The sequence below is a fragment of the Hemicordylus capensis genome, chromosome 2 (assembly GCF_027244095.1).
Source record: "Hemicordylus capensis ecotype Gifberg chromosome 2, rHemCap1.1.pri, whole genome shotgun sequence".
NCBI classification, from domain to species: domain Eukaryota; kingdom Metazoa; phylum Chordata; class Lepidosauria; order Squamata; family Cordylidae; genus Hemicordylus; species Hemicordylus capensis.
The window spans coordinates 252,821,032-252,848,394 of record NC_069658.1 but is presented as its reverse complement, the minus strand read 5'-3'; the positions used below and the strand labels follow the sequence as shown (position 1 = coordinate 252,848,394).

The window sequence follows — 27,363 nt, the reverse complement described above, 5'->3', positions numbered from 1 at the left end:
AAAGTGATGCACATTGGGGCGAAAAACCCCAACTTCAAGTATATGCTGATGGGATGTGAGCTGTCGGTGACTGACCAGGAGGGGGATCTTGGGGTCATGGTGGACAGCTTGTTGAAAGTGTTGACTCAATATGTGGCAGCTGTGAAAAAGGCCAATTCCATGCTAGGGATCATTAGGAAGGGGATTGAAATTAAAACAGCTAATATTATAATGCCCTTATACAAAACTATGGTGCGACCACACTTGGAGTACTGTGTACAATTCTGGTCACCACATCTTAAAAAGGACATTGTAGAACTGGAAAAGGTACAGAAGAGGGCAACCAAGATGATCAGGGGCCTAGAGCACCTTTCTATGAGGCAAGACTACAACACCTGGGGCTTTTTAGTTTAGAAAAAAGACGACTGCGGGGAGACCTGATAGAGGTCTATAAAATCATGCATGGTTTGGAGAAACTGGAGAGAGAGAAATTCTTTTCCCTCTCACACAACACTAGAACCAGGGGTCACTCCATGAAATTGATTGCCAGGAGGTAACAAGAAACGGAAGTACTTTTTCACACAATGCGTGATCCACTTGTGGAACTCTTTGCCACAGGATGTGGTGACAGCCAACAACCAGGATGGCTTTAAGAGGAGTTTGGATAACTTCATGGAGGAGAGGTCCATCAATGGGTACTAGTCGGAGGGCTCTGGGCCACCACCAGTCTCAAAGGCAGGATGGTTCTGAGAACCAGTTGCAGAGGAGTAATGGCAGGAGAGAGGGCATGCCCTCAACTTCTGCCTGTGGCTTCCAGTGGCATCTGGTGGGAAACTGGATGCTGGACTAGATGGGCCTTGGGCCTGATCCAGCAGGGCTCTTCTTATGTTCTTATGATCACAGTTTCTATCCATTCTTCTTGTAGGAGCTGACAAAGACATTTCTCTTGCTTGTGCTGATTTCTCTCATTGGATCTTTCCAATTTGGTTACAATATCTGGATAGTGAATGATCCATCTTGGGTAAGATGACAGCTGATTTCTTAAAGTAGGGGTTAATACGAAAATACTGCCTGTCCCTGTTTACTACGGATGTTCTATATTTCTGGTACTATTTTATTATTTTACCTTCTTAAACGTTTGTGTGTGCACACATGCATAATTCTGATTCAGGCCTCAGTCCCTGGATCTTTAGAAGTTAATAATAATAATGATAATTTTTATTTTTTAAGTACAAAAAAAAGAGATGCTATACAAACCTATCACTCAGCATAGCGCATTGCCTGCAAGCTAACAATATAGATAGACAAATACATAAGGGAAAGGAAACGGAGGGGACCACGGTATGGCAGAGCTAAATCTTTGGAGTGGAAGGGTGCACCTTTAGAGGCAGGTGCACATTGACACACACACACACACACACACACACACACATATACACACACGCACGGGCGCATCACGGACAAGTAATGAAGATACATTATTTCCCTGATATCCCAGCCCCCAGCCCCCTAATAATCCCCTTTCCAAATATAAATGCTGCTAAAGGTGGTCTGAGTTCCAGCTGTTTGATTATCAGTCCAGCAAGATCCATTCTTAGATCAAACATTTTTTGAGCATATGAAGCTGCCTTATGCCAAGTCAGACCATTGGTCCATCTAGCTCTGTATTTTGTACACAATACTACTCCAGAACTCTGGGGTTTTAGAAAGGAGGTCTTTCTCAGCCTGACTTGGAGATGCCAGAGACTGAACTTGGGATGCTCTGTATGGAAAGCAGATGCTCCACCACTGAACTACAGCTTACCCCTCATCTCCTTGGAACAGCAGGCCCCTGGAAATGCTAGAATGAAACATTTTTGCCTGCCCTGCTTGTTTCCTATCCTCTGCCTGACTCAGAAGGAAACCCTCTGCCCGGATCCCCCACACCCTGCGGGAGAAGTTGTCTCTGGCATACATTCTCTGATCCAATTTCCTCCCTAGTTTGAACTAGTATTAACAATGCACGTAGATAAGCGGTTTGAATGAACTGCTTCTCCTTCAATTAGGGAAAGTGTCTGTTAGGAGAATAGTGTGCTAGGAGGGAGCAAGGACATGCACGCAACCTTAGTGCATGTATTTGGAATGGCTAACAAAGGCAGGGTTCAACCTTCCCTCCCTCAGATGATCCCTCTTTGCCCCTGCGGTGCGCAAGCCACATGCCCACACAACCCACACTGCTCCCAGCAGTGTGGATCAACGGAGGCCGGGACTTGTTTTCCTAGCTTCTATCCCACAAGGCACTGCACAGTGAGTGCGGTGCCTTGGGGGATTCCCCCATCAGACAGGTGCTCTAGGTGCCCATCTCTGTGTCTCCTCAAGCTCCATGAAGCCTGAGGAGACACACGAGCCCAGTAGCAGGGTTAAGGGAGCCATTGCTCCCGGCTCTATGACAACTGGCTGCGCCCAACTTGCCGCAGGGACAACTCGCCGCAGGGAAAAATACAACCCCCCCCCGCCCCGCAAGCCTGTCCTATCATTTTGGTTTTCGATCCGGAGGGAACAAGCGGGAGGGAGGTGAGAGGAAGCTAAATTTCCACCTACCACCCACTAAAGCATGTCTTTCTCATTCTGCAGTGGAAGGAAGAATCTCTCTGCAGTCGTATCTGTGGGGTTGTGCCTCATGAGAAGTGAAATGTCAGGTGCAAAGCCTGCACCAGAGCTTTAGAGCAGGCGAGCTGCCCTTTCCCTCCTCATATTGCCCCTTTGCAGGTCTCCCCAAAGCAGCAGCAGACCTTGCTGCTGAGTTCTCTTATTGAAGCACACTACTTCACGTGTATCCCAGGGATATTAACAGAACACTTGGGGGATCTGGTGTGTAGTTGAATTTTGAATTGTTTAGCAAAACTCTTAGGGGGAGATTTCCTGGCCAAGGTGTGTGTGCATGTTGTATTGCTGTTTTTTACTTCTCTGCAGGAAAGTACAACTCACTGCACCCTATGGCCCAGCATAAAACTGCTTACATGGCAGAGAAGATATCAAGAGGCCATGCCAATCATTCACTCTGCAGGATTGTTCAGACTGTTAGGCTTTTATCTATTTATTTTTGCATGAACAAGAGACTTATTTTTGGGCTGCATTATCTGCATGTTGAAAACTGGCATATCTCCTAGCATCCTCCCCATATAGAACATCCTCCCCATATAGAACTCTTGTTGGACACTGTGGGGTTTCAAAATAACCATGCAATTGTCAAAGCATGCTTGTATTTGGTGTGGTGTTAGACTGTCTAAGAATCTCTCTGCATTCCTACATGTGGGGTTGTGCCTCATGAAAATTGAAATGTCTGGTGCAGATCAGTTTCCTCACTCTGTTTCTGGGCCCAGCCCTGTACAACTGCCAGAGCTTGGATAAGTGTATACATGCTCAAGCTTCTAGATGTCTGAAAGTCTACAGTATAATTGTTACTGACTCCGGAGCAGTATTATGACCAGTACGCCATATTGGATCAAAATAGCCCCTTTTTCATATTTGTCATCAATCTGAACTATTTATCACTGTTGGAGACGTGATATGAAATTTAGCTTCCTCTCGCCTCCCTCCTGCTTGTCCCCTCTGGATTGAAAGCCAAAGTGACAGGACGGGCTTGCGGTGTGTGTGTGTGTGTGTGTGTGTGTGTGTGAGAATTGCGTTGTTCCCTGTGGCAAGTTGTCCCTGTGGCGAGTTGGCCGCATCCAATTGACCGGTGGCGAGTTGTTCCATTCCCATTGCTCCCTCAACCTTAGCTAAGAGCCGGGCTTAAGAGCGAGGTTAGGTTGGGTAGGGGGAGCGCTGGCATATGTGTGGATCCTGGAGCTCCACACAAGCAGCCTCAAAGTGTCATCCAAATCAGCCCAGACCCAAGTATTACACTTCAGAAAACCGAGTCTGCTATGCTATAGCAGAGTAAATGAATACAAAGCCCCCCCAAGCGGAGAAGAACCTTCCACAGTTTGTTGGTGAGACAGTGATCCTTGCTCTGAGAAAAGTGGCAGCTCAAGATCTCTGTGCACCTGAGGCAGGGTGCCAAATGCACCCCTCCCTTGTGTGCATCCTCCTCTCTCCTTTAAAAAAAGTGGGGATCTGGAGGGCATCTTGACATCTTGCTTGAGCCCCAATAATCCACTGCCTGAGGTGACTGCCTTGCCTTGACTCATGGAAAGACCAACCCTGCACAAATGTCCCCGGGGGCATGCAAATGACTAGTCAGCAGCAGAGGTGAGCAGGGGGGAAGTGTGGGCATACCTGTCAGGTATTCCTCATCTGAACCTTTTTTCTTCCCTAGCTTGAGTTTCCAGTTGCCCTTCATATCTTTTGCCATACTGCAGATTTGTACTCTGTGTCTGAGGCCTATTTCTTACTGAGGTAGTAAACCCAAGTCGGGCATGACTGCAAGTAAGAACTCAAAAGATGGCATATTCCTTCATTCAGAAATATTCCTTCTGCATAGGACATTTACATGTGAGGGTAGAAGGTAAATGCATAGAACATTTACCACTGAGGGTACCTTAGTCTTCTCATTCCTAGTTTCTTTTTTAAATGTGTAGGTATTTATTTTCTTTAAATGGAAACATTCGCAGATGTGAGCCTCTACTAGAAGCTTTGAAGTGTTCCAGTCCAGATTTAGGATGGCATGTTGTGGGGTTCTGCTTGCAGGAGAATGCCATGAGGGCCCTGGCCCATTGCCCCCACACACTGCTCTCTTGGGCAGGGTGGCCCAGTAGCAGGACCTGCTGACCAAGGGAGTATGGGAAGATGCACAGCAAGGGCTGAGTTGACTCTGCTCTTCAATAAAGAGCGGAAGCGACATTTTATACCTAAGAAATGCATTGTGTGGGTGAGGCACATGCAGGTACATCCACAGGGCAACCAGATTTGGCTACATCTCCCTGTCAAGTGCACACTCAATTGCAAATGCATTTTTGTTGCAACACAATGTATGAAATGGCCCCAACCTTAACATGTTACATATTTTGCTCCTAGCTCCTGAGTGACTTACACAACATAACCTTAAGTGAACCTAGCCCTGACCAAGACATACTCAAGTTCCTGATGTCTCTCACTGTTGTTATCTTTCCGATTGGAGGTGTAACTGGGTCCTGTTTACTCGGCTTCATGGTGGATAGGTTTGGCAGGTAAGATCAGATGAAAGAGCCATCTAGTGTATCTTCCTCCTTCTGTGTAAACCACTTTCAAATGTTTTTGTTGAAAAATTGTATATAAATAAAAATAGTACTTTATTATTAGTATTACTAATTAATTATTTTTGATTTTAATATTATTTTTGATTTTTAAACTGTTTTTAAAAGAACTTTTAAATTGCTTTGCATTTTGTATTTTCTCCCTCCCACCCTCTTTTGGTATGTTATAATTTAATGTGTTAGATGTTTTTATTTCATATTTTAATGCTGTGTTGTTGTGAGCCGCCCAGAGAACAACTTGTTATGGGGTGGCTAACAAATAAATTTTATCTATTATTTCTTGTTTACACAGTCAGACAGGTGTTATTGACTGGTTTGTTTAATCCAGACATCAAGTCCAAGGAGCTAGGATGGCTGAATTATTTATTTATTTATTTATTTATTTATTAAACTTCTATACCACCCAAACTTTAGTCTACGGGCAGTTAACATAAAAACAATTAAAACACATATAAAAGTTAAAAACTATGCAACTGTTTTAACAATCAGTTAACAAACAGTTTTAACAAACTGTTTTAACTGTTTTAACAATGCAACTGTTTTTAACATATCAGTGTTGTTGCTGTTATTATTATAGATATCGTTGCAGAATATAGGCTGTTCCCAGTAAAATTGCTTTTTGTAATTGGCTGATGGTGATTTCTGTGGCCCTTATGGTGTTGAGGTGCTCTTCAAGGTCTTTTGGAACTGCACCCAGGGCTCCAATTACCACTGGGATTATTTTGGTCTTCTTCTGCCACAGCCTTTCAATTTCAATTTGTATATCTTTGTATTTGGTGATTTTTTCTTTTTCTTTCTCTTCTATTCTGCTATCACTTGGTATTGTTATGTCAATTATTTTGACTTGTTTTTCTTTCTTCTCGACTACAGTTATATCTGGTGTAATGTGTGGCAGATGTTTGTCTTTTTGTAGTCGAAAGTCCCAAATATTTTTGCCTCTTCATTTTCTACAACTTGTTCAGTGTTATGGTCCCACCATTTTTTGGCTACAGGTAGCTTGTATTTTTTGTAGATGTTCCAGTGTATCATCCCTGCTACCTTGCCATCCCTTTGTTTGTAGTCAGTCTATGTGATCTTTTTACAACAGCTGATTAGGCGGTCCACTGTTTCATCTGCTTCTTTACAAAGGCGGCACTTGCTGTTTGTTGTTGATTTTTCAACTTTTGCTCTTATTGCATTTGTTCTTAGTGCCTGTTCTTGTGTAGCCATTATTAAACCCTCTGTTTCTTTCTTCAAGTTGCCATTCTTAAGCCATTGCCAGGTCTTGCTGATGTCTGATTTTCCACTTATGTTGTGCAAATATTGACCATGCAGTGGCTTATTTTTCCATTTTTCTGCTCGGTTCTTGACTTGTTCTTTCTTGTAGGCCTGCTTTCTTTCATTGGTGTTGAATAGTTTCTCGTTATTGACCATTTTAAGTGCATCTTCTTCACTGTCCTTTATATATTCTTCAAGGCCTCTTTTCTCCTCCTACTGTTTGATGGACTTGTAGCATTCCTCTTCCACTTGAGCTGCGAGGGAGGTATAGCCTATCGACATCACTGCGGGGGTGCAGAGCATGATTGATGGTCATGATTTTCCTGGTCTTACGATCTAGTGTCTCTAGCTCTGCCTGGGTCCAGTCTATTATTCCTGCAGTGTATTTGATAACAGGTATAGCCCAGGTGTTTGTGGCTTGTATGGTGTTCCCGCCATTGAGTTTGGACTTTAGAATTTTTCTAACTCTCCTGATGTATTCACTTCCAATTTTTCTTTTAACTTCAGTGTGTTTGATGTTATCAGCCTGAAGAATGCCCAAGTGTTTGTAATGTTCTTTCTCTTCCAGGTTCTTGATCTTGCTTCCATTGGGCAGTTCTATTCCTTCTGTTTTTGTTATTTTCCGTCTGTTCATTATTAATGCAGCACACTTGTCTAGTCCAAACTCCATTGCTATATCGCTACTGAATATACGGACAGTCTTTAGCAGTGATTCGATTTCTGACTGGGACTTTCCATACAACTTCAGATCGTCCATGTACAGCAGATGGTTGATTTTACTGGATGTTTTAGATGTTTGGTATCCGAGGCCTGTTTTGTTTAGTATTTGTGAAAGTGGGGTCATGGCAATTACAAACAACAGAGGGGATAGTGAGTCCCCTTGGAAAATGCCTCTTCTAATGCTAACCTGTCCAAGTGTCTCACCATTGATTGTTAACTGTGTACTCCACATGTTTTTGCTGACACCAGTTGTTTCTAAACATTTTAGTATCCATGTATGAGGCAATGAGTCAAAGGCCTTCTTATAGTCAATCCATGCAACACTTAGATTGGTTTTTCTTCTCTTGCAGTTTTCTAAAATCATTTTGTCCATCAGCAGCTGGTCTTTTGTGCCTCTGGTGTTCGGGCAGTTTCCTTTCTGTTCAGCTGGAAGCTGCTTATTGGTTAATAGGTGTTGCATTACTTCATCTGCTATTATGCCAGTTAATAATTTGAACATTGTTGGCAGGCAGGTTATTGGTCTATAATTACTTGGAACTGCACCTTTTGCTGGGTCTTTCATGATGAGATGAGTTTTCCCAGTTGTTAGCCATTGTTCAACATCACCTCCTTGCAAAATGTGATTGACTGTTTTGATAGTTGTTTATGAAGGCTTGTTAGATGTTTAAGCCAGAAGCCATGCAGTTCATCATTGCCTGGTGCAGTCCAATTTTTAATTTTCTTTGCTCTTTCACTTATTAATTCTGGTGTTATTATTAGATCTTGCATTTGTTGGTTACATTTTTCAATCTTTTTTACCCAGCCTGATTTTTTAGTGTAATCTGTTGGGTTGTCCCGTAATTTTTCCCAGAATTGCACTGTTTCTTTTTTATTTTTTATTTCTGTGTTTCTTGCAGTTTTTCCTTCTATGCTTTGATAGAAGCGTTTCTGATTTGTCTGGAATTATTATTTCTTGTTTACACGGTCAGACAGGTGTTATTGACTGGTTTGTTTTATCCAGACATCGAGTCCTTCCCAAGGACCTGGGATGGCTGAATTTTATTGTCAGGTGTTATAGATATCATCGCAGAATATAGGCTGTTCCCAGTGAAGCTGCTTTTTGTAATTGGCTGATGGTGATTTCTGTGGCCCCTATGGTGTTGAGGTGCTCTTCAAGGTCTTTTGGAACTGCACCCAGGGCGCCATTTACCACTGGGATTATTTTGGTCTTTTTCTGCCACAGCCTTTCCATTTCAATTTGAAGATCTTTGTATTTGGTGATTTTTTTCTATGTCTTTTTCTTCTATTCTGCTATCCCCTGGTATTGCTATGTCGATTATTATTATTATTATTATTAATAACTAATAATAGTCTAATGACCCATTTTCACAGTGGCCAACCCAAAGGCCATAACTCAGCAGTAGAGCACATGCTTTGTGTACAGAAGGGTCTTGGGCCCAGTCTCCAAAATGTTGCATTAAATTATATTGCATAGCTGTAAAAGCAAGTGTCTGTCCCTTCTGAAAATATAAGAAATAGCCAGCTTAAGGGGTGTACAACTAATTTAGCTGCACAGGCCCCCATGCTTAGAGTTGCTGAAGTTCTGCCACAGGCTCTTCTGCTCAGCACCCTCAAAGTGTGCCTGCTTCATGGCACTTCCCTAAAGCCCAAGGTGCTCGCTGGTATGCTCACTTTTCCTCTGAGGCTAGACTCGGCACTACAGTGGCCATGTAGCTGCCTGCTGCCTGCTCTGGCCTGCAGACAGACTCCCACAGTAGAATGACCACTGTGATTGCAAAGCACCAAGGAGGGGCCAGTTAATTTCTAAGCTGAGAGGTTCAGGGGCTCACAACTCTAATGCACAATGAAAAACCCGAATTGTGTGTGACGTGCTCCCCAATAACATGCGTGGACTTCGGCACAAATCCAGCCAATGTGCAAACATACCCTCCATTCTGAGCTAAAAGCCCCATCTGGAAATGCTCCAGGCAAGGCAAACTAAGGAGACTAGCAAGGGAGCACAACTGTGAACCTTCAGTGGGTGAAAACCAGGTTGGGAGCACCAATATCAGTTTTGCACAAGGCACTAGTTAGCCTGGAACTGGGTTCTGTATGCTTGTAGTGTATGCCAGAAACCCAAGATGGTGGCTGAACAAGTTTTGTATTTGTCTGGGGGTTAGAGCAGTAATGTCTTGCATTGCTTCTTGTCTCTTCCAATAAGTAGCAAAACCAAAACAAATTATCCATGCAAGATCTTTGTGAGCCACCCAGAGAAGAGAACAGTTGCTATGGGGTGGTCTGACAGGCCTGTAGCCAGTCTAAATGTTTGGGCAGAGGGCCCCCAAAAGCAGTGGGGGTCAGTCAGTTTGTGGCTTGGAGCACATATACTTATTTGTTAAAAAGTTAGCGGGGCAGAGAAAAACTTAGGGTGGTGGCTCCACGCTAGCCCCTTCTACACAGGCTTGGGTGGCCAATAAAGACAGATCTGGATCATGATCCATTGCATTCATAATGAAATGGGTTCTGCGCCTGCGCAGGGACCTCATGGGTAGATTGACTAGCTCCTTGCTACGCCTCCAACTGCCCTGCACGTGCTCCGTGCCTCCATTATTTTTGTCAGTTGTGGCATGTCTTGCTCAGTTTCTATTAGACTGCCTATACATCTACACCTTGTGCATTTTGCTCCTCCGTGTAAATTAACGGTAAATACTAGGACTGAAAAGGATAAGAGAACTCTAAACGATTTAAGTGAGAAGAAAAAGAAAACATGGAGCATACCCTGGACTTGTCTGGTGGCGTGTGGATTGGAACTACTCCTAACAACAAAGAACTGTTTATCGGCTAATCTAAAGCCCAACGGGTTAAAAAAAAAAGGAGATAGGAAATTCAAGGGGCAAAGCTCTGCAATGGCATCAAAGCCAACAATAAAAGCAACTTTCAAGTGCTGCACTGAATGCTGTCGATGATGGATAGCCATGACACATGCTTGCTTTGTTTAGGGGAGCAGCACAATCCGGCATCATGCAAAATATGTTGCTCGTTCTTGAAGCAGACACTGAAGAACTGAGCACTTCATCTATGGGCAGAATACTTATTCCGCCCCTTCCTGGCATTCAGGGTTTATGTTGTTCTAGTTGTCATTTATGTGCACATGTCATTCTTGAACTCAATCTCATTCAAGGTTGGGTAAAATATTGTGCTTTGAATGTATTGTGAATGTGTTGGGGCTGCGAGGGAGGTCCATGACTGAAACCACTTGGTGTCATGATGAAGCACTTATATGATGAAGCAGCACTTCGGCCACCAACCCCGAGACCAGCATGCCCTTCAGCACTGAGATCGATTTTGAGCACGGGACCGTGCACAGAGGAAACTGTGCACAGAGGAAACTCTTTTAGTATAACCTGCAAGCATGCAGTCTAAAGTCACCAAAGAGCAGGAATTCAAACAGCCGGAAACAGTGATTAAAGAAGCGCCACTGACGCAAGAAGCACAGGCATTCTTCCTCTGAGGAGGATGACTCTCCACCTAGAAAATGTAGCAAGAAGGCAGACTCCAGGAGGAGTACACCTCCGACAGTGATGCAGACTGAATAAGCGCCTGAACAAGAAGTCAAGCGGACTGGCTTTGACATCGAGAGGAGTTACCACGGCATCGAAGGTGGGGCACTCTTTGGTACCAAAAGAACGGTTGCCAACTAAGACAATGGAAGGAGTGTGGTGGAAGCCAGTAAAACTGTCTCCAGCTCAGACTCTGAAACAATCACCCATGGCGGAAACGCCGCACCAGGACTCCCAAGAAACAGATTATGAGGGCTTCAGAGAAGAAGCAACAGAAGAGGAAGAGGTTGCTATAGACCCCAAGACAACAAAATTGCTGGCTATCTTGGAATCCTCAAACAGCACACTGTCAAGTTAAACTTTCCAAGGGTTTATGAGCAGAGGCCTCGATATTGAGACGGCACTGAAGAGGAAATGCTCTCGGTACCGAAGACACCGTCAATCTCACCAATTAGAGCGCAGCCATTGACTATGAACCCAATAGACTTATACCTACAATGACAAATCCAATTCGACTAATGTCACCTGTGAGACATATGAGTGACCATGTGGGGGTCCTGAAACCCCTATTGCTTTTTGCCAGACCAGGTGCAGGCTATGCTCCATGGAAACCACCAGTACAGTATGCAGCCACACAGGGTTTGACAACCACCAACATATCAGGAAGTATACAGTTTGCCCGGATCACACATAGTTGTGGGTTCAGACACACCCCTGCAGTGATCTACCCTGCAGATTACGCAGAATATCAAATATGGAAGGTGCAGCAGGAAGCTGTGCACAATGCGCAGCAAGCGGCTTTACATGCTCCTCAAGTACCAAACAGAGAGCCAAATACAGCTCCCATAATAACATCTACAGCTTGTCAAATTTTGTTGCCTCAATCACCACCAGCCCAGTAGGAATGTGCATGGTCCGGAGCAGTCCGGACCGGCACCGAAGGGGGGGTCTTCCTTTAAGGGCGGGGAGGGCTTACTTACCCCTCCCGCCGCTTTGCCCCCTCCAGCGCCCATATTTTACTGAGTAATTGGGGTGCTGGAAACCAGCCGCCCCCGCCGCCCCCCCCCCCGCGAGCGGATTAGGGGCCAAAACTACTGCCACCGCCCGCCCACCCTCCCTCCCTCCCAGCCGCCCACCCTCCCTCCCTCCCAGCCGCCCACCTGAGTCCTCACCACATGTTGTTCAAAAAAAGAGAGGAGTTCACGAACAGAGCTCCTCTCTCTGCAAAGTCTCGGCCCCAACTGGGGCCTTGGGCGCACTGCAAAGGACGCCTGGGAGTTCCGCCGGAGGCCCGCTCTACCCGCCGTCAGGGGACGAGGCCGGGTAGACCGGGCCTCCAAGGGGGGTAGACCGTCCCCTGCCGGCTGGGAGGGAGGGAGGGCGGGCTGCTGGGAGGGCGGGCTGCTGGGAGGGCGGGCGGGGGCAGTAGTTTTGGCCCCTAATCCGCTCACGGGGGGGGCGGCGGGGGCAGCTGGTTTCCAGCGCCCCAATTACTCAGTAAAATACAGGCGCTGGAGGGAGCAAAGCGGCGGGAGGGGTAAGTAAGCCCTCCCCGCCCTTAAAGGAAGACCCCCACCCGGACCCGGACTGCCCAGGTCCGAACCGGTCCGGACAGTTCAGAGGCCTTTACAATGGCCTCCGGACCGGTTCGGACACACCCCTACAGCCCAGCCATTACAACCACAGAATCCAGTACAGCCTAAGAAGGCAGCAAAGAAGAAAAACCACCCTATTATACACCCTGAGGAAGAGGATGATGATGAGGGTGATGATTACACCACTGCTCCATCGTAAACTGATTATGCAGGGGTGATGATCCTGGTCCCCCAGCAGAGGTGCCTCCTAAAATTTCATTGTCACCCTTGGAGGAGCTAAAAGCCTATCATGCACAAATGAGAGAAATGGAGGAAGTTCTGGGACTGGCGTTGAAACAGCCGCCCAGAGACGTAAGTTTGGGCGGGGTATAAATTTAATAAATAAAATAAAATAATAAATAAAGTAGATCTAAAAGATCCGGTCTACAATATGATGGCTAAGGCAAACATTTCACACCCAGTGCACTTCCCATGCTACCTTCTATTACGAAGGCAGCTCAAACAGCATGGGAAGTGTTGCAAACATGAACACCCATTTTGAGAAAATTAGAAGGATTGTATAGAGTCCCGGAAGAGGATAACACTTACCTGACGCACCACCCTCTGCAAAAGCCTTTGGTGGTAGAGTGTGCAGCCTCTTCGAAAGTGGGACAGTGACATACTACACTTGCAGAAAAGGAAGGGAGAAAGATTGATGTTTTCGGGAGGAAGATATATGCCACTTCCAGCTCATCTATTAAGATTGCAAATTATGCGGCATGCCTTGCCAGATATGAACATCATTTATGGGATGAACTTTTTCAGGATTCTACCACAATGGCGCTGGAAGAATTTCAAAATAAGTTTGCACAGATGTATGGAAAAGACAACAGCTGTGACAAGACTACTACTCAGTACTTCTAATCACTTGGCAGAGACTGAATCGAGGGCCATTACAACTGCGGTGACTCTGCGTCGCCATGTTTGGCTATGTTCCACTTAGCTGCAACAGGAAATGTGTGACAGGGTGAAATATTTGCCATATGATGGCAAAGGTCTTTTTGCAGAAACCACTGATGCAACAATGGAGACATGGAAAAAGTAAAAATATACAGTGAAGGGACTTATGGCGGCGACAAACATGAATGCATCATCATTCCCGCAATCGATCATTTTGCCAGCAGCAACATCGGACCACATACAAACAGCAGGAGAGAAGAGATTTTAGAAGGCAATACAGGCCCTATCGAAGGAATAAGACTTTTGGACAGCGACAGAAGGGCCAGATGTTGTGAAATGCTAGCCCGGCTAACCCTACAGGATTTACAACCCCCTGAGAGAGTAAACAGAAAGCAGCAACGAAACTGGATGAAGGAAAATAAAAGGCTCGCAAAGAAAACAGTAAATGAATTAAGTCCCCTGAACTGAAACTAGGTACCCCCCTTTAACAATAACTGAGTAATAAGTGGAAGAAAAAGACAAAACAAGGAATGAAACAAGCGAAGGACACAGGAATTAAGGGAACAATACAGGGAAGTACGGACAAGACAAACTGGAACACGGAAAAGATATAATTCCAAGAGCACAGTATCTGCTACCAGCGAAGTTGCAAACAGCAACTCAGTCATGAGAGACTGTTGAATATATATGGCTCAACAGAACCAGGAACCAATCAGGCTTCCCTGAGTCAGCAGTTTGGCTTTCTTTCCTGTTATCTCCTGCACCTGTGTGAGTCCCTCTGAGCCTGCCTCTTGATACTTCATCTCAATATAGGTGGAATCCCAGGCTCTTCCTCATCAGAAATCAAATCTCACAGCTGTTGAGAATCCTCAGCTCCAGAGTCTGGTTTTTCTGCCAAATCTTGCTGCTGTGGCTCACTAGCAGGCAAGTCTTCCTGCTCTGAGTATTCTGATTCCAAAGTCTGAGCCATGACACCAGAGCACTAAACAAAATAGAGACCAGAACAAGCAGACTCTTTGATGGACTGATCCATCCACCGCAAACACTACCAGTAACACAAGTAAAATCACCCAGAGCCTACAACATCAGTTTTGTGATTGTCAGCATCTCCATCAAGCTGGCAAGTCATGCGCAAGCATGGCACCACATAACATCAGACCAATGGGTTCTAAAGATTATAAGGTCTGGTTCCACAATAGAGTTCAAGGCTTTGCCACTATTTCAAGGGGTGAAGTATACAAAACCAATGTCAGTACTTCTGGAAGAAATACAAGTGTTACTGCAGAAACAAGCAATTGTGCCTGTGCGGTAGATGGAAATGTTGACCGGGTTTTACTCCTGATATTTTCAGCCCCCCAAGAGAGATGAAGGGATACAGGCTATAATGGACTTGAGAGAGCCAATGTGTATATTCAGATATGCAAATTTAGGATGACGACGTTGCAGGGAATACTGCACCTTCTATGCAAAGAAGAATGGGCAGCTACACTGGGCTTGAAGGACGCGTATTTCCATGTGGGAATATGAGAGACTCATCGCAAGTACCTAAGATTCACAATAGGCAATGCAGTATACCAATATACAGTTATGCCATTTGGCTTGTCAACTGCACCACGGGTGTTCACAAAGGTGATGGCAGTCATGGTGGCATACTTAAGAACGGAGGGTGTAGTGCTCTTCCCATATTTGGATGACTGGCTCATGGTCAGCAACGACAAAGAAAGGTTAATTTTGCAAATCCAGTTTGTACTAAGATTATTGGAAGACCTAGGTATCAAAGTCAACTGGAAGAAGTCACACTTGGAACCGCAGAAGTGGATAAGTTACATAGGTGCAGAGCTGGATATGCAATTGAAAAGAGCTTACTTGCCAATGGACAGGTATCAGCAAATCAAAGACCTAACACACCGGATCACCTGGAAACCACAGTAGTCAGCAGAAGTGATTCAGAGGCTGATGGGATTGACGGCGGCCTGCAATGCCACAGTTTGCTACACAAGGCTGCGAATGCAGACCTTGCAAATGTGGTACCGAAGAAATTTCCGTCCCAACTGGGACAGCCAGCAAAAGTTACTCATTCTGCCACAAAGAGTGATAAATGCATTAGGTTGGTGGACAGTACACACATATCTGCAATCCGGAATGCCGTTCGAGCCCAAGATTCCCATGCAGTGGGTGACAACAGATGCCTCTCTGTGGGGATGGGGTATGCATTGTAGAAACCATCAAGTGCAGGGTAAGTGGACAAATCACCAAACGCAAATGCATATAAATTACCTCGAGCTTCTAGCAGTATTCCTGGCATTGAAAGCGTTCAGACCCCTCCTGCAAGGCAAAGTAGTGCAGGTCCATTTGGACAATAAAACAGCAACAGCATATCTAAACAAGCAGGGAGGATTGGTGTCGCGCTCTTTTTGTGTGCTGAGCCAACAGTTGTGGGACTGGTGTGTGAATCACATCATAGACCCGTCAGCGATGCACATAAAAGGAGAGGACAATGTGCAGGTAGATGAGCTCATTCGTATACTTCTGAAGAACCAACACCACGAGTGGGAAATGAACAGAACATACTTAACAACAGTCTTCAACAAATAGGGATGGCTGACAATAGACTTGTTTGCGACTGCTGCCAAAAAAAAATGTCAGAGATACTGCTCATGTGCAGGACACGGCAAGGGATTGTTGGGCTATGCTTTTCATCATGTGTGGAACAAGGACTTATTCTACCTACTCCCGCCACAACCCTTGATATCTCGTGTCCTATTGCAAATGCTGAGAAACAACACCAGGGGTATACTAGTGACTCCATGGTGGCCCAGACAGCCATGGTTTGCACCATTGCTAAGACATTCCAACGGGGTCCACCACAAATTCCCACATTTATTGAGTCAGGACGGAGGGGCGGTGCAGCATCCGCAAGTGTGAACGCTAAAGCTGCCAGCGTGGAGAATCGGCTACTAAATAAAATATTACTGAACTAGTAATTTTAAGCCCGTTATAATAACGGGTGCTAGGTTGGTTTTTTTCTTCTTCCCCTTCTTCCTTTCTCTTAATTTTAAAGGCAGGGCTCTTCTGCCACTGCCGGTTCTTCCCTCCACGTTCCCCTCTTCTCATTCTCCTGTCCCCCAACATTAATTTTAAAGGCAGGGCTCTTCCGCCGCTGCCGTTTCTTCCCTCCCGGCCCCGACATTAATTTTAAAGGCAGGGCTCTTTCGCCGCTGCCAGTTCTTCCGTTATTTGCTCCAACCCCCCCCCCCACGTTTAAGGGCCAAAACGGCCCATGAAAATGCCCCCGCGGCTGTCGCCGCCAACCGCCCTCCCTCCCTCCCAGCTGCCGAGACCTCCTTATCCATGCCACACCTCTGCAGCCCCGGGCCACCTCCTTTACTCGATCACATTAGCTACTTAGAGAAGGAGAGAGGAGCTCGCATGCAGAGCTCCTCTCTCCTTAAAGCCTCTTCCCGTACTGGCGCTTTGGGCGCAAAGGACGTCTATTGCGTCCTTTGCGTCCATAGCGGCAGTTAGGGGAAAGGCTTTAAGGAGAGAGGAGCTCTGCATGCGAGCTCCTCTCTCCTTCTCTAAGTAGCTAATGTGATCGAGTAAAGGAGGTGGCCCGGGGCTGCAGAGGTGTGGCATGGGTAAGGAGGTCTCGGCAGCTGGGAGGGCGGGCGGGCAGTTGGCGGCGGCAGCCGCGGGGGCATTTACATGGGCCGTTTTGGCCCTTAATAATCAACAACACAACATGGTCTGTCCCTTAATCTTAAAAAACATGGCCGCCCGTGTCTGAGCGGCCGTATCTTTTTCGGCAGTTCTGAGCATGCTCTCCGCGCATGCTCAGAACTGCCGAAAAAGACACGGGTGCACGGGATCACGCTCAAGGCTTTTATCATATAGGATAATAGAAGGTGCTCAATGAGGCGCAACTATAGCAGCAAATGGAAAAGATTCAAACTGCATGCAAAGGAGCAGGGTTTTCTCCCACGAAAGGCTACAGTAAGGCAAGTCTTGCTCTACATGACAACTCTAAACATGGAAGGACTGGCAAATGCATCCCTCAAGGTGCATTTGGCAGCAATCTCATCCGAATACAAGGGATGGGAGGCACAGCAGTGTTCTCCCACCCAGAATACAAGAAATTCCTAAAGGGCTTGAACAACCTGTACCCACTGTTAATAGGCCCATGGAACAATGGAATTTGTTAGTACTGTCTGCACTGACTGAATGTCCATTTGAACCATTAAGAGAGGCAATGTTGCAAATGAAAACATTAAAGACAGTGTTCCCAATTGCAATTGCTAAGGCAAGACGAGTGAGTGACTTGGCAGCGCTGAGGGTGGACCGACCATACACTTAGTTTTATCCACATAAAGTGCTAATGCAAATGGATCCACAATTCAGGCCAAAAATAGTGACAGAATTTCACCTGAATGAGGATATAGTATTACCTACCTTTTTTCAGAACCCGAACTGGAGAAGTCCATGCATTCCTTGGATGTACAGCATATGTATCTGTATTGTCTGGGAGCAACAAGAAACATAAGGAAAACAAATAAGTTGTTTGTGGTGCATAAGGGGAGGTCCAAGGGACAACCAGCTTCAAGACAAGGATTGGCCCAGTGGCTAGTCCAACTGATGTGGACAAGCTGCTTGGAGCAGTGCGTCCTAACACCTGTGTACTTGATCCTTGCCCGACATGGCTTACACTATCTGGCAGGGAGATTGTTGTGGACGGCCTGGTGGCAATTATTAATGCCTCTCTGAGGGAGGGCAGGATGCCTCCTTGTCTTAAGGAGGCAATTATTAGACCTATTCCTAAGAAGCCTACCTTGGATCCCTCAGAGTTCAATAACTACAGGCCTGTCTCCAACCTCCCATGGTTGGGTAAGGTGATTGAGAAGGTGGTGGCCTCTCAGCTCCTGGCGGTCTTGGAAGAAACTGATTATTTTTGGGTGGGCTATGGGGTGGAGACTGCCTTGGTCGGCCTGATGGATGATCTCCAATTGGGACTTGATGGAAGAAGTGTGACTCTGTTGGATCTCTCAGCGGCTTTCGATACTATTGACCATAGTATCCTTCTGGAACGTCTGAGGGAGTTGGGTAGGGATGTGCACAAAACCGGTTTGCCCAGTTCGGTTTGAATTCGAACCAGGTTCGAACCAGAAGGGGGTGGTTCGGTTTTGGTTTTGCTTGAACCTCCCCCTGGTTCGGTTCGAATTCGAACTGGTTCAAACCAATTTGAACCGGTTTGAACCAGTTCGGACACCCAAAAATTGGTAGGATGGTAGCTGGCACCCAGGGGTACCTGCCACCCAAACCCCAAAGCAATCGGACACTCATACTATTTTTTATGAATTTTTGAAAATTATTTCTATTTTTTCCTCATAGGATATAATGAGGCTCCAACCAGCCCATTATTCCCTATTGTGGAGCACCCATGGGTGCCAACAACCATGCAAACCCCGAAGCAATCAGACACCCCTATGATTTTTTATGAATATTTGAAATATTTTTAATTATTTTTCTCATAGGTATAATAGGACCCGAACCAGCCCATATCCCCTATTATGGAGCACCTAGGGGCACAAAGGTTGGGTAGGTGGTAGACAATCAGGGGTGCCTACTATCTACAAAGTTCCAAGGCAATCGGACACTCCTCTGATTATTGGTGAATTTTAAAATTATTTTGGAATTCCTCATAGAGAATAATGAGGATTGCAGCAAATGTATAGCTTCACGTCGGGGAGAAAGGGGTGTCCTAGAGTGGAGTGTGGTGGGTGGTAGTTCCCAAGGTGGGCAAGGAAGCTATCAGAATTATTTGAAAGGAATTGGGCAAAAGGCTGGTTTTTAAGTGATTTTTGACGTTTACGTGACTTTAAGGTTTTTCTCCATAAAGAACCATGGAGGTGTCAGCAAATGTATAGCTTCACGTCGGGGGTAAGGGGTGTCCAAGAGCAGGGTGTGGTGGGTGGTAGTGCCCAAGGGGGATCAGGTAGCTATCAGAATTATTTGGAAGGAATTGGGCAAAGGGCTGATTTTTAAGTGATTTTTGAAGTTTATGTGTCTTTAAGGTTAGCAATGAGAGTGGATTCATAGTTTGTCGTTGAAGATCTTATATGCTACCAAAGAATCTACACTCAGAACACTTCAGAAACAACAAAACCCGGTACCCCATGGGTAAGCAACCCATGGAGGTGGTTGGCACCCTCGCTCTGGGCCACCCCAGCACCCCCCAAGTGCAGTTATGGGGCTACTGAAACCTCCATTCTTCCCTATGGAGAAAAACCTTAAAGCCACTTGTGGGGTGCTGGGGTGGCCCAGAGTGAGTGGTGGTCTAGTGTAAAGAGGGTGCCAACCACCCCCATGGGTTGCTAACCCATGGGGTACTGGGTTTGGTTGTTTCTGAAGTGTTCTGAGTGTAGATTCTTTGGTAGCATATAAGATTTTCAATGACAAACTATGAATCCACTCTCATTGCTAACCTTAAAGACACATAAAATTAAAAAATCACTTAAAAATCAGCCCTTTGCCCAAATCCTTTCAAATAATTCTGATAGCTTCCTGGCCCCCCTTGGGCACTACCACCCACCACACTCTGCTCTAGGCCACCCCTTTGCCCCCAACATGAAGCTATACATTTGCTGACACCTCCATGCTTCTTTATGGAGAAAAACCTTAAAGACGCGTAAACTTCAAAAATCACTTAAAAATCTGCCCTTTGCCCAATTCCTTTCAAATAATTCTGATAGCTTCCTTGCCCACCCTAGGAACTACCACCCACCACACTCCACTCTACGACACCCCTTTCCCCCCGATGTGAAGCTATACATTTGCTGCAATCCTCATTATTCCCTATGAGGAATTCAAAAATAATTTAACAATTCACCAATAATCAGAGGAGTGTCCAATTGCCTTGGGGTTTTGTGGGTGGTAGGAACCCCTGTCTGTCTACCACCTACCCTGCTTTTGTGCCCCTAGGTGCTCCACAATAGGGGATAAGGACTGGTTCGGGTCCTATTATACTCTATGAGAAAAATAATTTAAAATATTTCAAATATTCATAAAAAATCGTAGGACTGTCCAATTGCTTCAGGGTTTGGGTGGTTGTTGGCACCCATGGGTGCTCCACAATAAGGTATAATGGCCTGGTTCGAGCCCCATTATACCCTATGAGAAAAAATAGAAATAAATTTCAAAAATTCATTAAAAAATCGTACGAGTGTCCGATTGCTTTGGGGTTTGGGTGGCAGGTACCCCTGGGTGCCAGCTACCATCCTACCAATTTTTGGGTGTCCTAACCAGTTCAAACCAGTTAAAATCGAACCACCCCCTGGTCCGGTTCGAATTCGAACCTGCAGCTCGAACCTGATGGCTGGTTCGGTTCGAATTTGAACCTTCGAACCACCCTGGTTCAAATTAAAACCGGTTCGCACATCCCTAGAGTTGGGTGTAGGAGGCATTGCTTTTCAATGGTTCCGCTCTTATCTCTTGGGCAGATTCCAGATGGTGTCACTTGGAGACTGTTGCTCTTCAAAACTTGAGCTTTTATATGGGGTCCCTCAAGGCTCCATTTTGTCTCCAATGCTTTTTAACATCTACATGAAACCACTGGGAGAGATCATCCGGGGATTTGGTGCTGGGTGCTATCAGTATGCTGATGACACCCAAATCTATTTCTCCATGTCAACTTCATCAGGAGAAGGCATATCCTCCCTGAATGCCTGCCTGGAGGCAGTAATGGGCTGGATGAGGGATAACAAACTGAGACTGAATCCAGACAAGACGGAAGTACTTGTTGTGCGGGGTCGTTACTCGGGAAACGATATTGACCTGCCTGTTCTAGATGGGGTCACACTTCCTCAGAAGGAACAGGTACACAGTCTGGGGGTGCTTCTGGATTCATGCCTCTCACTGGTTTCTCAGGTTGAGGCAGTGGCCAGAAGTGCTTTTTATCAGCTTTGGTTGATACACCAGCTGCATCCGTTTCTTGAGATTCATGACCTCAGAACAGTAGTACATTTGCTGGTAACCTCCAGACTTGATTACTGCAATGCACTCTATGTGGGGCTGCCTTTGTATGTAGTCTGGAAACTACAATTAGTACAAAACGCGGCTGCCAGGTTGGTCTCCGGGTCATCTCGAAGAGACCGTATTACTCCTATATTGCAGAAGTTACACTGGCTGCCAGTAGGTTTCCGGGCAAAATACAAAGTGCTGGTTATAACCTATAAAGCCCTAAACAGCTTAGGCCCACGGTATTTAAGAGAACGTCATCTTCTGCACGATCCCCATCGTCCACTGCATTCGTCAGGGGAGGCCCGTCTCTGGCTAGCTTCAAGTTGGTTGGTGACCACTTAGGGACGGGCCTTCTCAGTTGTTGCTCCGAGACTTTGGAATGTGCTTCCCACTGACATAAGACTCTCCCCATCCCTAGTGGTTTTTAAAAGAGCTCTGAAGACTCATCTTTTTAACCAGGCCAGTTAACCTTTTAACTTTTAAAATTTTAAATACTGTAAATTGTTTTTGTTTTTAGGCTGTTTTTCGGCATTTTAATTGATTTTAATGTTTTGCGTTTTTGTATTGTTTTATTATTGTTAACTGCCCCAAGACTTTGGTTTGGGGCGGTATAGAAATTTATAAAATAAATAAATAAGGCATATAAATAAGGCATATAAATATTATTATTATTATTATTTATTACATTTATATCCCGCTCTTCCTCCAAGGAGCCCAGAGCAGTGTACTACATACTTGCGTTTCTTCTCACAACAACCCTGTGAAGTAGGTTGGACTGAGAGAGAAGTGACTGGCCCAGAGTCACCCAGCTAGTTTCATGGCTGAATGGGGATTTGAACTTGGGTCTCCCCGGTCCTAGTCCAGCACTCTAACCACTACACCACGCTGGCTCAATATCAGGGTAAAGAACCTCCAAAGACCATTCAAGCACAGTCCACTAGGGCATATGCATCTTCTGCAGCCAATTTGGCAGGAATCTTAATGAAAGAGATCTGCAAAACAGCAACATGGTCATCACACCAACCATTTATAATGTGCCATTGATTTGCGCTTGACAAAGGAGCTTTGGAAGAAGTGTTCTGAAGTGGGTGTTGTCATAGCAAATGGGGCAACTGTGCCCACCACTGGATGCTAAGCTGGCTAATCACCCACTCTATTATGAATACAATGGGTCACTTCCAGATCATTAGTTACAGGTGAGCAACCTGTTTTTCTTATTATGTATTATTATTAGGACTTTGTTGCAATTCCATAATTGCTCTTCCACCCCATCTCTTCCCTGCTTTTCTAATGCTATCATACATTCATTGACATCCCCCCCCCCACCTTTTCATTGTCTTTTTAGGAAAGGTACCTTGCTGATAAATAACTTTGTGGCCGCGTTTGCTGCTGTCTTCATTGCTTGTTCCGAAATGATACATAGTCCTGGATTAGTGATCTTTTCCCGCTTTGCCGCTGGAATATGGACAGGTTAGTCACGATCCTGGATTTAGTGTATTTATTTATTTATTTTTAAAGGGAAGGTGCCAGAGAATTCATGACATTTAACCAGGCAGCTTTGCCTCATTTCCCCTGATGTCCATGGATACTTGGCAGTAAGGAGTGGGGGAAAATACTCCACATAGTTAGAGGCACTATCTCTACAAACATGTCCCAGGGCACTGTTTCTCACTAACCTGTGAAAATTTTAAGTACCACTGCAATTTTCCAGTGGATCCAGTAATGTGTATCATATGTTGGAAAAGGGCTGCTTGTACAAGGCTGTCTTAGGACAAACCTAAGCCCGATTCAGACATTATGCTGTATGAGTTTACAGATGTCTGTATACTTGTACTTGTGGTGTGAATGATGGAACCTGTGTTCATTTTAAAAAAGTGGACCTGGATACAGGCCCTTCAAATGCATCGTACAGATAGCAAGTGTACTTTTGTACCTGCATTCAGCACAGCATGTGAATGACTGTATCTGTGTACTGATCTGTACCTGTGTATACTGTACACTCATTGTACAAGTGTTGAAGATAGCATGTGAATGGACCTCTCAGCCTAACCTACTTCACAGGGTTGTTGTGACGAGAAACCTAAGTATGTAGTAAACCACTCTGGGCTCCTTGGAGGAAGAGTGGGATATAAAATGTTAAAAAAAAAAAGTGTGGGTAGAGTTGCCATCTTTTACACGAGTATCTACCTGGGCTAGAGGTGATGTCGGTCGAAGCTAGAGGGGCTGAACCCCAGTTCTGAGTGAATCATTGTTGGGAAACAAACTGTCATACATTTCAAGGCATGCAAAGGAGAGGAGGAGGGGACAAGATAGAGAGTTGGGCGGGGGAGAGGGAAAAGTGGGGGGAGAGAGATGAATTCTAAGCAGTAACCAGCAGCAAAGGCAAGCAGACACCTTTCTCTCTACCCTCCTCCCCATATCCTATACCCCCTGCTTGTGTCTTGTGTACTCCCAAGGGCATACCACACACAGAGAAACTGTGTTCTAGGGGATATGGAAAACAGGGCCTGCTGCAATCTAAACAGGTGATATGTTCACTCACAAATGGGAGCAAAATGAGAATTTTGTAGATTTTCACCATGTCATTTCACTGAAGCAATAAGCCATGTCCTAAACTGAACAGTAGCTTGGCTCTTTGGCAATGAGAATTGCTGGAGCCAACGCATCAAAAATAAAACGGTGGGTTTTTAGCCAGTTTCCAGAGCCCTGACTCAAATTAAGCCTCTGGCATAGGGAATGGGTTAGCAGGCAGAACAGGTCTCCTTACTCTTTGGAATCTTGAGTTGGAAAATACATTATAAAGGCTGCATTCACACAATCATGGTGAGAAAAGAGTAAAAAGTAACCTTGCTGATCTTCTGGCAATACAGTACAGTTTTCCACTCATCTCAGTCCTTTTGTGATTAACAAAGTCATTAAAAGCTATGGTCTGTACATAATCTGAGAGTCTGACCCAGCCCAAGCACATGCAAGTTCATCCTTTTCAACACCTATTTCCTCTTAGCTTCTTGAAGCATTCTTGAGACAAACGCAATTGTCCGTTCAACATTATTGCCTTCCAGTTGAGTCAGAACAGCACCTAACTCATGATCAGAAGCATCTGTAGTAACAATCATAGGCAAAACAGGATTAGTTAATGCACGCACTGGGCTAGCCACTATTAGTTCTTTCATTGCTTCAAAAACTTGATGCTCCTTGAAGCAATTATTGCAGTGGTTCAGCAACAGAAGCATCATTTGGAATAAGTTTTTTCATACCATGAAGAGCCAAAAGGAACAAAGGAATTGTAAATCACTTAGTAAAGGTGCATTTAAAATTACTAACATGTGTTCTGAATCTGGCTTCCTGCCAATGAAATTACATGCTCCCCCTGCCCCGAACCAATTTGGGTTGCCTAAACTTATATTTAAGAGAACGCCGCCTTCTTCATTAACCTCGCCGCCTATTAAGATCATCTGGGGAAAGTTCCGGTTGCAGTTGCCACCAGCTTGGTTGGTGGCGACTTGAAATTGGGCCTTTTCTAGAGTTGCCCCAGGACTATGGAACGCACTTCCCAATGAAATTAGAGTTTCCCCTTCTCGGAATGTTTTTAAGAAGGACCTGAAAACATACCTGTTTAGCCAGGCTTTTAGTTTATAATTTTAAAGCTTTGAGTTTTAGAGTTTTTATTTGTATTTTTAAATTGTTTTAATCATGTTAATGTTTTAATCGCTTTCAGATTGTGAACTGCCCAGGGCCTTTTTTGTATGGGGCGGTATAGACATGTACCAAATAAATAAAATGATAAGTATTTAACCATATTAAGTTTTAAATCTGTGTCTTCAGGCAGTGAAAAACGGGAGGAGGAGTGAGGAGCAGTTGGTTTTATGAGCAAGGAAAAAGGGGATTGGGGGAGAGAGGAGAAGAGTGCAGAGTTTGAAAAGGAAAAGTTCTCTTATTATTCTTTCATCTGTTGTCTCGTGTGTGATGCCAAAGGGGTGCTTCTTGCCCATGGGCAGAGCTAGAGTCCCCTGTTAGGAGTTCCCAGTGGAGGTGAGGATAGGCAGCAGCACCCAAGGTTGGTGCAGCACCTAAAATGTGGCTCTGCACAAGCCTACAGCAGGCAAGGGGAGTGCTGAGGTTCTGAATTGACGAACCCACTATGGGAGGGATTCCCTCATTTCTTCTATTTGGGGCTTCCTCTCAGAAATCTCTTAGGTTTTCTGCTCAGCAACTCCTTGGTATCTCTGGCAGTCGAAGCCGTGTTTTCATGCAAGTCTATCACAGAGAGGATCCCCAAGCGTCATACTGCTGAGAATGGCCAGGGCAGTTCAGCAGCTGTCCCGCACGAGGCACACGCAACGCTAGTGATTCCAGCTTTGCTTTGGACTCCACAGTGATGAAGCTTAAAGGGGGGAGGTGTCGGGTGCAAGTTCAGGTGCCCAGTAGGGTGGACCTTCTGGAGCAGTTATTTGGCAATCCGGGCTGCCAAATCCCTGCAATACCTTTGGAACTTGGAGCCTCCCATTTCCAGCTGAGTGTCCCACTGATCATGCTCTTGCTTGACAGAACTGTCTGGTCTAATTCAAGACCGGTTCTCTTTCTCTAGGGCGGGAGTTCCCAAGCTTGTGTACTGACATGTTGTTGGGCTGTAACTCCCATCATCCCCAGTCACAATGGTCAAAGGCCATGGTAGCTGGGGATGAGAGGAGTTGTGGCCCAACTGGAGGTGGAGCTGGAGCTTCCCTATACAGGGCTTCCAGCTCTCAGAATATCTGAGGAGTGAAGCCACTTTGAATGAAATGCACAGCATTAGGGAAGCTGACCCTCCCCTCTCTACTACACGTTTTCTTTTGTGTAGGTTCACACACAGCTTGCTTCTGTGTTCTCCTTGAGGCCAATGACTTCCTAGAGGAAGTGGGATGCCACGCCTCCCTTTTTTCCAAGAGTTTAGTAATTAAAGTAATTAATTTAGTAATTAAAGCACACACCCACGTGTGTGTGTGTGTCTTTGTTGAAGTCCCCCCCCCACACACACACACACTACTGCTAAATTGGTTTTTGGATCAGACAGCCTGTTCGCCATCAGCCTTGCCTTTCTAATCTGCCCCCCCATGACACCAACACACACACACACACACACACACACACACACACACACCTCCAGCATGAGTCATCCCTCCTGCAGCATCACCTCTGCTTTTGCAGCTCCCATCCCAGCTTGGATTGCATGCTCATTTTCTGCATCTGGATCGTGATCCGTTGTATTCCTAAGGAATGGGTTCTGCGCCTGCACAGGGACCTTGCGGGTAGACTGACTAGCTCCTCATGACGCCCACTCTGCCCTGCACATGCTTCGTGTTTTAGTTGAGATCGGCAGTTGGCAGATGGGGGCGCCATTTTCTCAGTTTCTTTTAGACCACCAATGTGTCAACACCTTGTTGCTGGCTCCTTGGTTCAATTAGATTCATTGACTGGAAAGAAAAGGGAAGAAATTAGTTTGGTTTCTCCTATTTGACTTGGACTGTATTTTACTCTTTTAACGGATAACAAACTGGATTTGGCATTTTCAGAATATTGACGGTGATGGAAACCAATAAAACGTTCAAATAATGTGTGGAATGTTGGGCAAAATTGCCATCAACGGACTACCACGATTCATGTTTGCTATGTTTAGGAGAGTAGCACAATTCAACAGTGTGCAAGATATGCTTTTCATTTTCAAAACGCTTTAAAAATGGGCACTAAGACTTCGTGCAGCACTTTACGACGATGTGCTATGCCCTCTGACACCGAGGCCAAACTACCCCTCAAGATCGGAGTTGGGATTGAGCTTGATGTCAAAGTCAACATTGAGTATGCAGGGATCTGCAAAAATGCAGTCTAAAACCTCTGCTGGGGATACGGAGCCCCTATTCAAGAGACCAAAAGAGGTCTTGAAATAAACACATGGGCGTAAAGACAAAAAGAGGAGGCACTCCTTGGATGAAGAAATGGATTCTCCTCCTAGGAAAAAACATTGTACTAAGTCAAAATCTAAGGGCAGCACACCTTCACCAACATGCAGTATTCCCTCTAACAGAAAATCCCAGATGTTCTTGACTACAACTCCCAGCATCCTCAGCC

The 27,363-nt window shown here is 45.3% G+C and overlaps 1 protein-coding gene across 10 annotated transcripts in view; it reads left to right on the top strand.

The window, feature by feature from the left end:
- LOC128344755 (solute carrier family 2, facilitated glucose transporter member 5-like) overlaps positions 1 to 27,363 on the top strand; it is a 61,844-nt gene that overhangs the window by 6,764 nt on the left and 27,717 nt on the right. For all 10 annotated transcript variants that reach the window (XR_008316024.1, XR_008316026.1, XR_008316023.1 and 7 more), the window contains 3 exons: positions 905 to 1,000; positions 4,978 to 5,129; positions 22,604 to 22,728. Coding sequence is in view for 6 of the 10 variants with exons in the window: in XM_053295557.1 (XP_053151532.1) it covers positions 905 to 1,000; positions 4,978 to 5,129; positions 22,604 to 22,728 (373 nt within the window). In the remaining 4 variants the exon portion in view is untranslated. The remainder of the gene's footprint in view (positions 1 to 904; positions 1,001 to 4,977; positions 5,130 to 22,603; positions 22,729 to 27,363) is intronic.